Source organism: Oncorhynchus tshawytscha, linkage group LG32, assembly GCF_018296145.1.
Source record: "Oncorhynchus tshawytscha isolate Ot180627B linkage group LG32, Otsh_v2.0, whole genome shotgun sequence".
Classification (NCBI taxonomy): Eukaryota; Metazoa; Chordata; class Actinopteri; order Salmoniformes; family Salmonidae; genus Oncorhynchus; species Oncorhynchus tshawytscha.
Window position 1 is genome coordinate 7,663,749 of NC_056460.1, and position 16,340 is coordinate 7,680,088.

At 44.3% G+C, this 16,340-nt stretch overlaps 1 protein-coding gene across 1 annotated transcript in view; it reads right to left on the minus strand.

The window, feature by feature from the left end:
- Window positions 1-16,340, minus strand: part of LOC112230347 (protein kinase C alpha type) — a 245,119-nt gene that overhangs the window by 16,192 nt on the left and 212,587 nt on the right. The window contains exon 15 of the mRNA XM_024396599.2: window positions 9,984-10,091. Coding sequence (XP_024252367.1) covers window positions 9,984-10,091 — 108 coding nt within the window. The remainder of the gene's footprint in view (window positions 1-9,983; window positions 10,092-16,340) is intronic.

Consider the following 16,340-nt stretch of genomic DNA (forward strand, 5'->3'; position numbering starts at 1 on the left):
TGGGTTGAGGTCTGGGGATTATGGTGGACAGGACATCTGATGCAGCACTCCATCACTCTCTTTCTTGGTCAAATAGCCCTTACACAGCCTGGAGGTGTGTTGGGTCATTGTCCTGTTGAAAAACAAATGATAGTCTCACTAAGCGTAAACCAGATGGGATGACGTATCGCTGCAGAATGCTGTGGTAGCCATGCTAGTTAACTTGTTGGGGATAAGGGGCAGTATTTTCACATTGGATGAATTGCGTGCCCATAGTGAACGGCATCCTACTCTGTCCTAGATTGCTAATATATGCATATTATTATTACTATCGGATAGAAAACACTCTGAAGTTTCTAAAACTGTTTGAATTATGTCTGAGTATAACAGAACTCATAGGGCAGGCAATCTTCCAAACAAGAAGTGAAATTCTGAATGTCGGTCAAATTTGACATTATCGCCCCTTCCCTTCCAAATAAGATATGGATCTGGTAGCACTTCCTACACCTTCCACTAGATGTCCTCATTCAGTAGAACGTGGAATGGAGCCTCTGGTGTGAACTTTGACCGGATGGGAGGGGAAAGAGTCACTGTCTTAGTAGAATGCAATTTCCCTATGGCGCATTTGTCTGTGGGTGTCACCGTCATTCCATTTGGCTGCAGATGAAAACGTATGCTCCGGTTGGAACATTATTGGATATATATGAAAATAACATCCTGAAGATGATTCTCTACTTAGTTTGACCAGTTTATTCGACCTGGAATATATCTTTTTGAAGTTTTCGTCCGAGTTCTCCTGGACCAGCGTCAGCTTTTGGGCACGTGAGCTGAAAGTGCTAGCAAATGCAGCTAATTGGACACTAGTATTGGACATTATGGAACAAAACAACGATTTATTGTGGAACTAGGACGCCTTGCACTGCATTCTGAAGAAAGATCATCAAAGGTAAGGGAATATTTATGATGTAATTTCGTATTTCTGTTGACTCCAACATGGCGGAGAAATATATTTACGTCTGAGCGCTGTCTCAGATTATTGCATGGTAGGCTTTTTTCGTAACGTTTTTAAAAAATCTGACACAGCGGTTGCATTAAGAACCAGTGTATCTTTAACCTCTTGAATCTCTGGGGGCAGTATTTCATTTTTGGATGAAAAACGTTCCCGTTTTAAACAAGATATTTTGTCACGAAAAGATTCGCGTTGTAATGACTGAATTGTCTGTTTTTTTTCTTAGCCAAACGTGATGAACAAAACGGAGCGATTTCTCCTACACAAATAATCTTTTGGGAAAAACTGAACATTTGCTATCCAATGAGTCTCCTCATTGAAAACATCCGAAGTTCTTCAAAGGTAAATGATTTTATTTGAATGCTTTTCTTGTTTTTGTGAAAATGTTGCCTGCTGAATGCTAGGCTTAATGCTCTGCTAGCTATCAATACTCTTACACAAATGCTTGTGTAGCTATGGTTGAAAAGCATTTTTTGAAAATCTGAGATGACAGTGTTGTTAACAAAAGGCTAAGCTTGTGAGCCAATATATTTATTTCATTTCATTTGCAATTTTCATGAATAGTTAAGCATCTCCAATCTAAAGTTAAATCAAGAACCAGCTTCCTATTTCGCAACAAAGCATCCTTCACACATGCTGCCAAACATACCCATGTAAAACTGACTATCCTACCGATCCTTGACTTTGGCGATGTCATTTACCAAATAGCCTCTAACACTCTACTCAGCAAATTGGATGCAGTCTATCACAATGCCATCCGTTTTGTCACCAAAGCCCCATACACTACCCACTGCGATCTGTTGGCTGGCCCTCGCTACATTTTCATCGCCAAACCCACTGGCTCCAGATCATCTATCATCATCTAAGTCTTTGCTAGGTAAAACCCCGCCTTATTTCAGCTCACTGGTTACCATAGCAACACCCACCCGCAGCACACGCTCCTGCAGGTGTGCGAACTAATCCATATCTTGTTTGGATGTGAATAGGCGATGTCTTGAAATTCGACCAGCCCCAGAATTTCCACTTCCTGTTTGGAGATGTGCCTGCCCTATGAGTTCTGTTATACTCACAGACATAATTCAAACAGTTTTAGAAACTTCAGAGTGTTTTCTATCCAATAGTAATAATAATATGCATATATTAGCATTTGAGACAGAGTAGCATGCAGTTCACTATGGGCACGCAATTCATCCAAAGTGAAAATGCTGCCCCCTATCCCTAACAGGTTATTAATGTGAGTCTGGAAGGAGAGTTTACAGTCTAACCAGACACCTAGGTATTTGTAGATGTCCACATATTCTAAGTCAACCGTCCAGAGTAGTGATGCTAGGTGGGCGGGGCCGGGCAGCAATCGGTTGAAGAGCATGCATTTAGTTTTACTAGCATTTAAGAGCAGTTGGAGGCCAAGGAAGGAGAGTTGTATGGCATTGAATCTCGTTTGGAGGTTCGTTAACACAGTGTCCAAGGAAGGGCCAGATGTATACAGAATGGTGTCTTCTGTGTCGAGGTGGATCAGAGACTCACAAGCAGCAAGAGCGACATCATTGATAAATACAGAGAAAAGAGTTGGCCTGAGAATTGTACCCTGTGGCACCCCATAGAGACTGCCAGAGGTCCGGACCACAGGCCCTCTGATTTGACACACTGAACTTTATCTGAGAAGTAGTTGGTGAACCAGGCGAGGCAGTCATTTGAGAAACCAAGGCTGTTGAGTCTGCAGATAAGAATGCAGAGTTGAAAGCCTTGGCCAGGTCGATGAATACAGCTGCACAGTATTGTCTCTTATCGATGGCGGTTATGATATCATTTAGGACCTTGAGCGTGGCTGAGGTGCAACCATGACCAGCTCAGAAACCAGATTGCATAGTGGAGAAGGTATGGTGGGATTCTAAATGGTTGGTGATCTTGGCTTGGCTTTTGAAGACTAGAAAGGCAGGGCAGGATGGATATAGGTCTATAACAGTTTGGGTCTGGAGTGTCTCCCCCTTTCCTAATGGATCTCAGACAATACAAAAGAGAGGTTGAACAGACTAGTAATAGGGGTTGCAACAATTTCGGCTGATAATTTTAGCAAGAGACGGTCCAGATTTCCTAGCCAGGCTAATTTGTAGGGATCCAGATTTTGCAGCTCTTTCATTACATCAGCTGTCTGGATTTGGGTGAAGGACGGGGGGGTGGAGTTGCTGCGGGTGTGGAGAGCTGTTGGCCAGGGTAGGGGTAGCCACGGCATGGCCAGCTGTGGGAAAATGCTTCTTGAAATTCTCTATTATCATAGATTTATCTGTGGTGACAGTGTTTCCTAGCCTCAGTGCAGTGGGCAGCTGGGAGTAGGTTCTCTTATTCTCCATGGACTTTATGGTGTCCCAAAACATTTTGGAATTGGTGCTACAGGATGCAAATTTCTGTTTGAAAAAGCTAGCCTTAGCTTTCCTAACTGACTGTGTATATTGGTTTCTGACTTCCCTGAAAAGTTGCATGTCGCAGGGGCTTTTCAATGCTAATGCAGTACGCCACAGGATGTTCTTGTGCTGGTCAAGGGCTGTCAAGTCTGGAGTGAACCAAGGGCTTAGTTCTACATATTTTGAACGGGGCATGCTTATTTACGATGGTAAGGAAAGCACTTTTAAAGAACAACCAGGCATACTGACGGGATGAGTTCAATATCCTTCGAGGATACCCAGGCCAGGTCGATTAGAAAGGCCTGCTCGCTGAAGTGTTTTAGGGAGCGTTTGACAGTGATGAGGGGTGATCGTTTGACCGCAGGCCCATTCCAGACTCAGGCAATGAGGCAGTGATCGCTGAGATCCTGGTTGAAGACAACAGAGGTGTATTTACAGGGCAAGTTGGTCAGGATGTTAACTATGAGGGTGTCCATGTTTACAGATGTAGGTTCCTTGATAATTTGTATGAGATTGAGGGCATCTAGTTTAGATTGCAGGATGGCCGGGGTGCTAAACTATTCCGGTTTAGGTCACCTCACAGTACGAACTCTGAAGATAGATGGGGGGAAATCAAGTCACAGATGGTGTCCAGGGCACAGCTGGGGGATGAGGGGGGGTCTATAACAAGCGGCAACAGTGAGAGACTTGTTTCTGGAAAGGTGGTTTTTTAAAAGTAGAAGCTCGAACTGTTTGGGCACAGACCTGGACAGTATGACAGAACTCTGCAGGCTATCTCTGCAGTAGATTGCAACTCCGCTCCCTTTGGCAGTTTTATCTTGACAAAAATGTTGTAATTGGGGATGGAAATTTAAGCATTTTTGGTGGCCTTCCTAAGCCAGGATTCAGACACGGCTATGACATCAGGGTTGGCGGAGTGTGCTAAAGCAGTGAATAAAACACATTTAGGGAGGAGGCTTCTAACATTAACATGCATGAAACCAAGGCTTTTACGGTTACAGAAGGGTCTTTAGCAGATGGGTCTTTGGCGCCATCGCAACGGAAAAGCCTGTTGAAACCACATCAGACGATTACGTCGGCAGACAGGAATCCGGTGATGTGGTGGAGAAAAGCAGTCCGATATGCTCTGGGTTGATATCGCGATGTGCAGCCTGGCATGTATTGACCGAGCTAAAGCTGGCTGGTGTCCGAGATAAAAGGTGAAGACCGCTAGCCGTGGCTAACAGTGACTACTAGCTAGTACGCTTCTGATAGAGGTTCCAGTTATAATGTATAAAAATTGCAGATCCATACCACATTGGGCGAGGCGGGTTGCAGGAAAGTATATTTAGATCGTAGGTGGAAAGTGAGATTGAAATATATACAACAACAAAAAACAACAACGAAACCGACTATTTACATGGGACAAAACGAGACAAACACACGTCCGACTGTGATGCCATCTTGGATTGCAACACTTAGGCTTCTACTTCCAGCGTATACATACTATATACATTTTAGGGACACAGTATATTTTACAGCAGTGTATTTTCCTAGTTGAACACGAATTCTAGCTCTTTCTCCTCTCTTTCTTTAAGTTTCACAACAGCGTGCATGGACTTAAATAGCCCTATTAGGAAGTTGCCCCCTCACGTTGGAACATAATGCTCATTAGGAGTGTGTGTCTGTCGGTGGGCGTATGTTACATAAGCAGGGGGTGAAATCGGTTGCATAGCCAGCCTGGCAGGTACAGTACTCCACTATCTTTACCGAAAAACATCATTTGTTGTAATTGAAATGTAACGAGAGAAAAAGTATTAATGACCGCATCCAAAATGGCACCCTATTCCCTATGTAGAACACTACTTTTGACCAGAAGATATCCATAGCAATTTATTTTTTGTTTGAAACTCTTAGCAGTTTGGATGCAGCAACATAGCAGCAACATAGCATCTGGGTATAGCGGCATATACTGTAGGTTAGCATAGGATGGGGGAGCAAAACAAATCCAAAAACTTAGCCACCCTTTGCCTTGATGACAGCTTCGCACACTCTTGGCATTCTCTCAACCAAGCTTCACCTGGAATGCTTTTCCAACAGTTTTGACGGAGTTCCCACATATGCTGAGCACTTGTTGGCTGCTTTTCCTTCACTCTGCGGTCCAACTCATCCCAAACCATCTCAATTGGGTTAAGGTTGGGTGATTGTGGAGGCCAGGTCATCCAATGCAGCACTCCATCACTCTCCTTCTTGGTCAAATAGCCCGTACACAGCCTGGAGGTGTGTTGGGTCATTGACCTGTTGAAAAACAAATGATAGTCCCACTAAGTGCAAACCAGATGGGATCAAATCAAATTGTATTTGTCACATACAAATGGTTAGCAGATGTTAATGCGAGTGTAGCGAAATGCTTGTGCTTCTAGTTCCAACAATGCAGTAATAACCAACGAGTAATCTAACCTAACAATTCCACAAATACTACCTTATACACTCACAAGTGTAAAGGGATGAAGAATATGTACATGAAGATATATGAATGAGTGATGGTACAGAACGGCATAGATGCAGTAGATGATATAGAGTACAGTATATACATATGAGATGAGTAATGTAGGGTATATAAACATAAAGTGGCATAGTTTAAAGTGGCTAGTGATACATTTTAATATCAATTCCCATCAATTTCCATTATTAAAGTGGCTGGAGTTGAGTCAGTATGTTGGCAGCAGCCACTCAATGTTAGTGGTGGCTATTTAACAGTATGATGGCCTTGAGATAGAAGCTGTTTTTCCAGTCTCTCGTTCCCTGCTTTGATGCACCTGTACTGACCTCGCCTTCTGGATGATAGCGGGGTGAACAGGCAGTGGCTCGGGTGGTTGTTGTCCTTGATGATCTTTATGGCCTTCCTGTGACATCGGGTGGTGTAGGTGTCCTGGAGGGCAGGTAGTTTGCCCCCGGTGATGCGTTGTGCAGACCTCACTACCTTCTGGAGAGCCTTGCGGTTGTGGGCGGAGCAGTTGCCGTACCAGGCGGTGATACAGCCGGACAGGATGCTCTCGATCGTGCATCTGTAGAAGTTTGTGAGTGCTTTTGGTGACAAGCCAAATTTCTTCAGCCTCCTGAGGTTGAAGAGGCGCTACTGCGCCTTCTTCACAACGCTGTCTGTGTGGGTAGACCAATTCAGTTTGTCCGTGATGTGTACGCCAAGGAACTTAACTTACTACCCTCTCCACTACTGTCCCATCGATGTGGATAGGGGGGTGGTCCCTCTGCTGTTTCCTGAAGTCCACAATCATCTCCTTTGTTTTGTTTACGTTGAGTGTGAGGTTATTTTCCTGACACCACACTCCGAGGGCCCTCACCTGCTCCCTGTAGGCGGTCTCGTCGTTGTTGGTAATCAAACCTACCACTGTAGTGGCGTCCTCAAACTTGATGATTGAGTTGGAGGCGTGCATGGCTACGCAGTCGTGGGTGAACAGGGAGTACAGGAGAGAGCTCAGAACGCACCCTTGCGGGGCCCCAGTGTTGAGGATCAGCGGGGTGGAGATGTTGTTACCTACCCTCACCACCTGGGGGCGGCCCTTCAGGAAGTCCAGTACCCAGTTGCACAGGGCGGGGTCGAGACCCAGGATCTCGAGATTGATGACGAGTTTGGAGGGTACTATGGTGTTAAATGCTGAGCTGTAGAACAGCAATCTCACATAGGTATTCCTCTTGTCCAGATGGGTTAGGGCAGTGTGCAGTATGGTTGCAATTGCGTCGTCTGTGGACCTATTGGGGCGGTATGCAAATTGGAGTGGGTCTAGGGTGTCAGGTAGGGTGGAGGTGATATGGTCCTTGACTAGTCTCTCAAAGCACTTCATGATGACGGAAGTAGTCGTTTACCTCAGTTACCTTAGCTTTCTTGGGAACAGGAACAATGGTGGCCCTTTTGAAGCATGTGGGAACAGCAGACTGGGATAAGGATTGGTAGAATACTGCTGCAGAATACTGTGGTAGCCATGCTGGTTAAGTATGCCTTGAATTCTAAATAAATCACTGACAGTGTCACCAGCAAAGCACACCCACACCATCACACCTCCTCTTCCATGCTTTACGGTGGGAACCACACATGCGGAGATCATCCGTTCACCTACTCTGTGTCTCACAAAGACACAGCGGTTGGAACCAAAAATCTAAAATTTGGACTCATCAGGCCAAAGGACAGATTTCTACCGGTCTAATGTCTATTGTTCATGTTTCTTGGCCCAAGCAAATCTCTTCTTCTTATTGGCGTCCTTTAGTAGTGGTTTCTCTGCAGCAATTTGACCATGAAGACCTGATTCACGCAGTCTCCTCTGAACAGTTGATGTCGAGATGTGTCTGTTACTTGAACTTTGTGAAGCATTTATTTGGGCTGCAATTTCTGAGGCTCATGAAGCTGGTTGAGAGAATGCCAAGAGTGTGCAATGCTGTCATCAAGGCAGAGGGTGGCTACTTTGAAGAATCTCAAATATAAAATATATTTTGATTTGTTTAACAATTTTTTGGTTACTACATGATTCCATATTTGTTATATGTGTTATATGTTATATGCATATATGTGTTATTTCATAGTTTTGATGTCTTCACCCGCCGGAGAGTGGTGGTGGCAGCAAAGCATGCTGGGTAATGTAACAACTCCTAAAATGACAGCCAGTCCCTTTCTACTCCTGTTGTCTATTGGTGGCAGCGTCAGAATTGTGACTTAGACGTGTGTGTGTGTGTGTGTGAGTGTGTGTGTGTGTGTCACAGCAGGGGAAAAGGAAAAAGTAATTGTCAGGGTCGTGTTCACAGGTCATGCGGTTCCCCTACACATTGTGAAAAGGGAACCCTTGTACGCTGCAAACGGAATCCTGTCTGCTTTGCTGGACTTCACCTTCAAAATGTCAATTTGAGGCCTGAGAATCAGTCAGTCTGTGGCTGGTGAGCTAAGGGATCATGACCAGGTTCCCAGTGTTCTCTCCTTGCTAGAACACAGGCGCACACACCTCCCAGAGATTTTTTATTCACGCCAGCCTTAGAGGATGGCCCGTCCACAAAGGCAGAGCATTGGATCAAAGCAATCCCCCATCTACAGAAACAATGGAGGGGCCTCACTCTCTTCCACTGAGAGAGAGACAGGGTGCCACAGGCTATTAAGGAAATAAATATAGAAGGAAGGAAGGAAATAAATATAGAAGGAAGGAAATAAATATAGAAGGAAGGAAGGAAATAAATATAGAAGGAAGGATATAAATATAGAAGGAAGGAAGGATATAAATATAGAAGGAAGGAAGGATATAAATATAGAAGGAAGGAAGGAAATAAATATAGAAGGAAGGAAGGAAATAAATATAGAAGGAAGGAAGGAAGGAAATAAATATATAAGGAAGGAAGGAAGGAAATAAATATAGAAGGAAGGAAATAAATATAGAAGGAAGAAAATAAATATAGAAGGAAGGAAATAAATATGGAAGGAAGGAAATAAATATGGAAGGAAGGAAATAAATATGGAAGGAAGGAAACAAATATGGAAGGAAGGAAATAAATATGGAAGGAAGGAAGTAAGGCAGGCAGAGAGAGACTGATAGAGAGAGACAGAGAGACTGATAGAGAGAGACCGAGAGAGAGACAGATAGAGAGACTGATAGAGAGGTAGAGGATGTGAGAGCTCTGGGGGTTTAAGTTGGGAGGTGTGGACACGAGTGTGTTATCACACAGTTCGTTGACTCGGCTCAGCCCTGGAACGTTCCATCTCTCCTCCTGCTCGTGTTATTAGTGTCTTCACCTCTCCTCTCACACAGGCACACCTTTCCCTATGTTTCTCCCTCTCTCTCTGCCTTTACATTTTATTTTATTTTGCCACAATATGGCTGCCGTCCAATATATGCACACAGGTGGGTACTATGAGAGATGAAGACCCACACAGTCAAAAATAAGGACAAATTAGTTTTAAGCTTTTAAGTCTCCGTCTCTCCTTCTACTCCCATTTTGAAACCTACACACCTGTAACAGACACTATTTGATCTAAAGGACCTTCAAGGAGCGTAGACGGCCACCCATTACACAGGTGGGCACTATAATTGGTGATGAATAGGGGTGAGGTACACACATCCATAACTCATCACCATGCTTCTCCAATTCCGCTTGTTTTGAAACCACTACCCCCTATAGTACAGTATGCCCTTCGCTATCTAGGTAGTAAACCCGTGCCAACGGGCTACAGTGATAGATCCTTCAATGACATAACCTTTAGTCTAAAGGCTACGTGCCAAAGTCAGTCATATCTATCGACATAGAGTCTATCGACGTATCACTTCCTGCTCTTCCTACTGTACATGTCAATGGAAAGTGTCTTCATAAAGGTCATAGTAAAGACGGCTTCAAAAGGTTGACTTCATGAAGGGTCAAGGTTAGTGGGGTGAGAGACTAGCTTCAGAGGGGAGTGGGGAAGAACATGGGTTCAAGGGTGATGGTTGTGGGGCAGGATGCAACGGCGTAGGGGCCATCGAAAAATAACTACATGGACTTCAAATGGGAATTTCCGTTCTCGTAATTCTATTTCTATGACCGGGGCGGAGGTTCAAAGGGTTCTTTGGGTCAAAGGTCGTACTCACCCCTTTGCAGATGGACACGGCCTCTTTGGACATTTGCTTGGGGTACGACACGTTGTGCTCCATTATGGACTGGAAGAGCTCGTCCTCGTCCTCACCATCAAACGGGGGCTGCGGAACAACACGTTACATAGAACGTTATATGCACGTTGTAAATATGTTGCAAATGTTATGTACATGTTGTAAATAGTTTGGGAATGTTATGTACATGTTGTAAATAGTTTGGGAATGTTATGTACATGTTGTAAATAGGTTGAGAATGTTATATACATGTTGTAAATAGGTTGAGAATGTTATATACATGTTGTAAATAGGTTGAGAATGTTATATACATGTTGTAAATAGGTTGAGAATGTTATATACATGGTGTAAATAGGTTGAGAATGTTATATACATTTTGTAAATAGGTTGAGAATGTTATATACATGGTGTAAATAGGTTGAGAATGTTATATACATGGTGTAAATAGGTTGAGAATGTTATATACATGGTGTAAATAGGTTGAGAATGTTATATACATGTTCTAAATAGGTTGAGAATGTTATATACATGTTGTAAATAGGTTGAGAATGTTATATACATTTTGTAAATAGGTTGAGAATGTTATATACATTTTGTAAATAGGTTGAGAATGTTATATACATGTTGTAAATAGGTTGAGAATGTTATATACATGGTGTAAATAGGTTGAGAATGTTATATACATTTTGTAAATAGGTTGAGAATGCTATATACATGGTGTAAATAGGTTGAGAATGCTATATACATGGTGTAAAAAGTTGACAATAAAAAAGTTGACAATATCATGTAAACGTTAACACATCACCTTCACGTTTAATCAAACGGGTAAATTCATGATAATCTATCTGGTATCTTAATGTCACAGCTATTTTTCAGGGGTCGTTTCTAAACAGGGCCCAGTTTAGTAGAGTGTGAATTGCAAATGTCAACTTTATAAAAAGTCAGCCTTAATGGAATTTTAGGAGAACAAAGACGATGTAATGCTGGCTACACAAACAGCCAGAAGAGCGGGCCTCACAGGACTGCTTAAAACAGCTCGGCAGGGGACTCCAAGCCTATTTGAACAGAGTATTGCGGGGGAAAATGAAGTCCAAAAGGTTGTTGCCAGGGGCATTATCGGTCCAAAAACAGAATAAACATGAACTAACCTTCAACTAACCATGTTAACCCTTCAATGGTCTAAAGTTCCAAATATTGTCATAAAAAACACACACTTGGAAGAATTTAATTTATGAACCATTTACACTTCGGTACCAAGGCGCCTGCTCAAAGAGAGAGAGGAGAGAAGAGAGAAGAGAGAGAGAAGAGAGAGCGAGAGAGGAGAGAGAGAAGAGAGAGGAGAGCGAGAGAGAGAACGAGAGAGAACGAGAGAGAGAACGAGAGAGAGAACGAGAGAGAGAACGAGAGAGAGAACGAGAGAGAGCGAGGAGAGAGAGAAGAGAGAGAAGAGAGAGAAGAGAGAGAGAAACGAGAGAGAGAAACGAGAGAGAGAGAGAACGAGAGAACGAGAGAGAGAACGAGAGAGAAGAGAACGAGAGAGCGAACGAGAGAGAGAGAGAAACGAGAGCGAGAGAGAACGAGAGAGAGAGAGAGAGCGAGAGAGAACGAGCGAGAGAGAACGAGCGAGAGAGAGAGAACGAGAGAGAGAGAACGAGAGAGAGAGAACGAGAGAGAGAGAGAGAACGAGAGCGAGAGAGAACGAGAGCGAGAGAGAACGAGAGCGAGAGAGAACGAGAGCGAGAGAGAACGAGAGCGAACGAGAGCGAGAGCGAACGAGAACGAGAGCGAACGAGAACGAGAGCGAACGAGAACGAGAGCGAACGAGAACGAGAGCGAACGAGAACGAGAGCGAACGAGAACGAGAGCGAGAGAGAACGAGAGCGAACGAGAACGAGAGCGAGAGAGAACGAGAGCGAACGAGAGCGAGAGAGAACGAGAGAGAGAGAGAACGAGAGCGAGAGAGAACGAGAACGAGAGAGAACGAGAACGAGAGAGAACGAGAACGAGAGAGAACGAGAGAGAACGGGAGCGAGAGAGAACGAGAGAGAACGAGAGCGAGAGAGAACGAGAGCGAGAGAGAACGAGAGCGAGAGAGAACGAGAGCGAGAGAGAACGAGAGAGAACGAGAGCGAGAGAGAACGAGAGCGAGAGAACGAGAGCGAGAGAACGAGAGAGAGAGAACGAGAGAGAGAGAACGAGAGCGAGAGAACGAGAGAGAGAGAACGAGAGCGAGAGAACGAGAGCGAGAGAACGAGAGAGAGAGAACGGGAGAGAGAACGGGAGAGAGAGAACGGGAGAGAGAGAACGGGAGAGAGAGAGAGAACGGGAGAGAGAGAAACGAGAGAGAACGAGAGAGAGAGAGAACGAGAGAGAGAGAGAGAACAAGAGAGAGAGAGAGAACAAGAGAGAGAGAGAGAACAAGAGAGAGAACGAGAGAGAGAGAGAGAGAACGAGAGAGAGAGAGAAACGAGAGAGAGAGAGAGACGAGAGAGAGAGAGAACGAGAGAGAGAGAGAGAACGAGAGAGAGAGAACGGGAGAGAGAGAGAGAGAACGGAGAGAGAGAGAGAACGGGAGAGAGAGAGAACGAGAGAGAACGAGAGGGAACGAGAGAGAACGAGAGAGAACGAGAAGAACGAGAGAGAACGAGAGAGAGCGAGAGAGAGAGAGAACGAGAGAACGAGAGAGAAAGAGAGAGAGAGAGAGAGAGAGAGAGAGACAGAGAGAGAGAGAGAGAGAGAGAACGAGAGAGAGAGAGAACGAGAGAGAGAGAGAGAACGAGAACGAGAGAGAGAGAGAACGGGAGAGAGAGAGAAACGGGAGAGAGAGAGAACGAGAGAGAGAGAACGAGAACGAGAGAGAGAGAGAACGAGAGAGAGAGAGACAGAGAGAGAGACAGAGAGAGAGACAGAGAGAGAGAGAGAGAGAGAGAGAACGGGAGAGAGAGAGAGAACGGAGAGAGAGAGAGAGAACGGGAGAGAGAGAGAGAGAGAGAGAGAAACGAGAGAGAGAGAGAACGAGAGAGAAGAGAGAGAGAGAGAGAGAAGAGAGAGAGAGAGAGAGAGAGAGAGAGAGAGAACGAGAGAGAGAGAGAGAGAGAGAGAGAGAGAGAGAGAGAGAGAGAGAGAGAGAGAGAACGAGAGAACGAGAGAGAGAGAGAGAGAGAACGACGAGAGAGAGAGAGTTACAAAACGGAAGATAATAATCAACGAAAGCGATCTAGAGCGTAGAGAGTGCAAGAAACAAGTTCCAGACAAAAATTGCCAGCTGGGAGGCAAATGGACGAGATGGTCCAGCTATTTTCTCCCTCCACCTCTATCATTACTAACCATAATGTGTGCATTGTGGCACTTCATAAATGTATTATTTTTCATTTCCACTAGACTAAACCCTTTGGCAAGAGATACCTAGGTTGCCTTCTGCTCTCTTTATCTGATACACAGTACACTGCACACCCCCCTCTACAATCCTGAGGCCATATAAGCCAAATGAACTACTTTCGGCCTGTGAGTGTGTACTGTAAAAGGGGTATAAAAACCCAAAGTTGCTAACAACATTTTCCTGCCCCAGGGACTTCTCTCAGTGGATGGCTGGGCTGCTGCTCGTTCATCACGCCGTCTGTTTCTGCCCAGTGAACGGGACGGGATGAAGCTCCTGGCCACTGGCTCCCCAGACACACAGGGAGTGAACAAACCCATCACACCTACTGAACACGGCAGCAGGGAGTTAGCCCTGGCCGCATCTCAAATGGCGCCCTATATGGCTATACCCTATGTAGTGTACAGTGTAGGCTGGTGGGAGGAGCCATAGGAGGATGGGCTCCCGAGTGGCGCATTGGTCTAAGACACTGCATCTCAACGAAAGAGGTGTCACTGCAGTACCTGGTTCGAATCCAGGCTGCATCACATCCGGGCGTGATTGGAAGTCCCCATAGGGCGGCGCACAATTGGTCCAGCATCGCCCGGGTTTGACCGGGGTAGGCCGTCATTGTAAATAAGAATTTGCTCTTAACTGACTTGCCTAGTTAAATAAAAGGTTAAATAAATAAAATATAAATAATGGCTGGAATGGAATTAATGGAATGGTATCAAACACATCATGGAAACCACACGTTTGACTCCATTCCAGCCATTACAATCAGCCCATCCTCCTATCGCTCCTCCCACCAGCCTCCACTGGTAGTAGGGCTCTGGTCAAAAGGTAGTACGCTACATAGGTTGCCATTTGGGACGCACACCCAGACTATCTGTTAGCTTAGCTAGTCAACTAACTAACTTTTTGAGTTGCCCTTACTGATGGTTGGGACGGTAATGGACATAACACGGGCTGAAAATGGCAGATTGGAACACACAGTGGCTGTACAGTAACATGCTGTACAGTAACATGCTCTACAGTAACATGCTCTACAGTAACATGCTGTACAGTAACATGCTCTACAGTAACATGCTCTACAGTAACATGCTCTACAGTAACATGCTCTACAGTAACATGCTCTACAGTAACATGCTCTACAGTCTACAGTAACATGCTCTACAGTAACATGCTCTACAGTAACATGCTCTACAGTAACATGCTCTACAGTAACATGCTCTACAGTCTACAGTAACATGCTCTACAGTAACATGCTCTACAGTCTACAGTAACATGCTCTACAGTAACATGCTCTACAGTCTACAGTAACATGCTCTACAGTCTACAGTAACATGCTCTACAGTAACATGCTCTACAGTAACATGCTCTACAGTCTACAGTAACATGCTCTACAGTAACATGCTCTACAGTCTACAGTAACATGCTCTACAGTAACATGTTCTACAGTCTACAGTAACATGCTCTACAGTAACATGCTCTACAGTCTACAGTAACATGCTCTACAGTAACATGCTCTACAGTAACATGCTCTACAGTCTACAGTAACATGCTCTACAGTAACATGCTCTACAGTAACATGCTCTACAGTAACATGCTGTACAGTAACATGCTGTACAGTAACATGCTCTACAGTAACATGCTCTACAGTAACATGCTCTACAGTAACATGCTCTACAGTAACATGCTCTACAGTAACATGCTCTACAGTCTACAGTAACATGCTCTACAGTAACATGCTCTACAGTAACATGCTCTACAGTAACATGCTCTACAGTAACATGCTCTACAGTAACATGCTCTACAGTAACATGCTCTACAGTAACATGCTCTACAGTAACATGCTCTACAGTCTACAGTAACATGCTCTACAGTAACATGCTCTACAGTCTACAGTAACATGCTCTACAGTAACATGCTCTACAGTCTACAGTAACATGCTCTACAGTAACATGCTCTACAGTCTACAGTAACATGCTCTACAGTCTACAGTAACATGCTCTACAGTAACATGCTCTACAGTAACATGCTCTACAGTCTACAGTAACATGCTCTACAGTAACATGCTCTACAGTCTACAGTAACATGCTCTACAGTAACATGTTCTACAGTCTACAGTAACATGCTCTACAGTAACATGCTCTACAGTCTACAGTAACATGCTCTACAGTAACATGCTCTACAGTAACATGCTCTACAGTCTACAGTAACATGCTCTACAGTAACATGCTCTACAGTAACATGCTCTACAGTAACATGCTCTACAGTAACATGCTGTACAGTAACATGCTGTACAGTAACATGCTCTACAGTAACATGCTCTACAGTAACATGCTCTACAGTAACATGCTCTACAGTAACATGCTCTACAGTAACATGCTCTACAGTCTACAGTAACATGCTCTACAGTAACATGCTCTACAGTAACATGCTCTACAGTAACATGCTGTACAGTAACATGCTGTACAGTAACATGCTCTACAGTAACATGCTCTACAGTAACATGCTCTACAGTAACATGCTCTACAGTAACATGCTCTACAGTAACATGCTCTACATGCTCTACATGGCGCCAGAGCTTCACAGCGCTGTACGGGTTCTGAACTTGAGCACCGCGCACGACAACAAGGTGCCCCCATCCCTCCAAGGTAGTTGGGCAGCTGTTTTATTGTCTGAGTGAGGGAAAAGCTGGAAATTAAGAGGACTATGGATTTTGAAAGATGAGACGTTGAGAATTATAGTAAATACCGCTTTGATGTCACACAAGCAAGTGCACTTCACATTTCCACATGAATTATACTCATGTCATACACAGCGTCAACGTTTATGATCACTATTTTTTTATATATTTTTTAACCTTTATTTAACTAGGCAAGTCAGTTAAGAACAAATTCTTATTTTCAATGACGGCCTAGGAACAGTGGGTTAACTGCCTGTTCAGGGGCAGAACGACAGATTTGTACCTTGTCAGC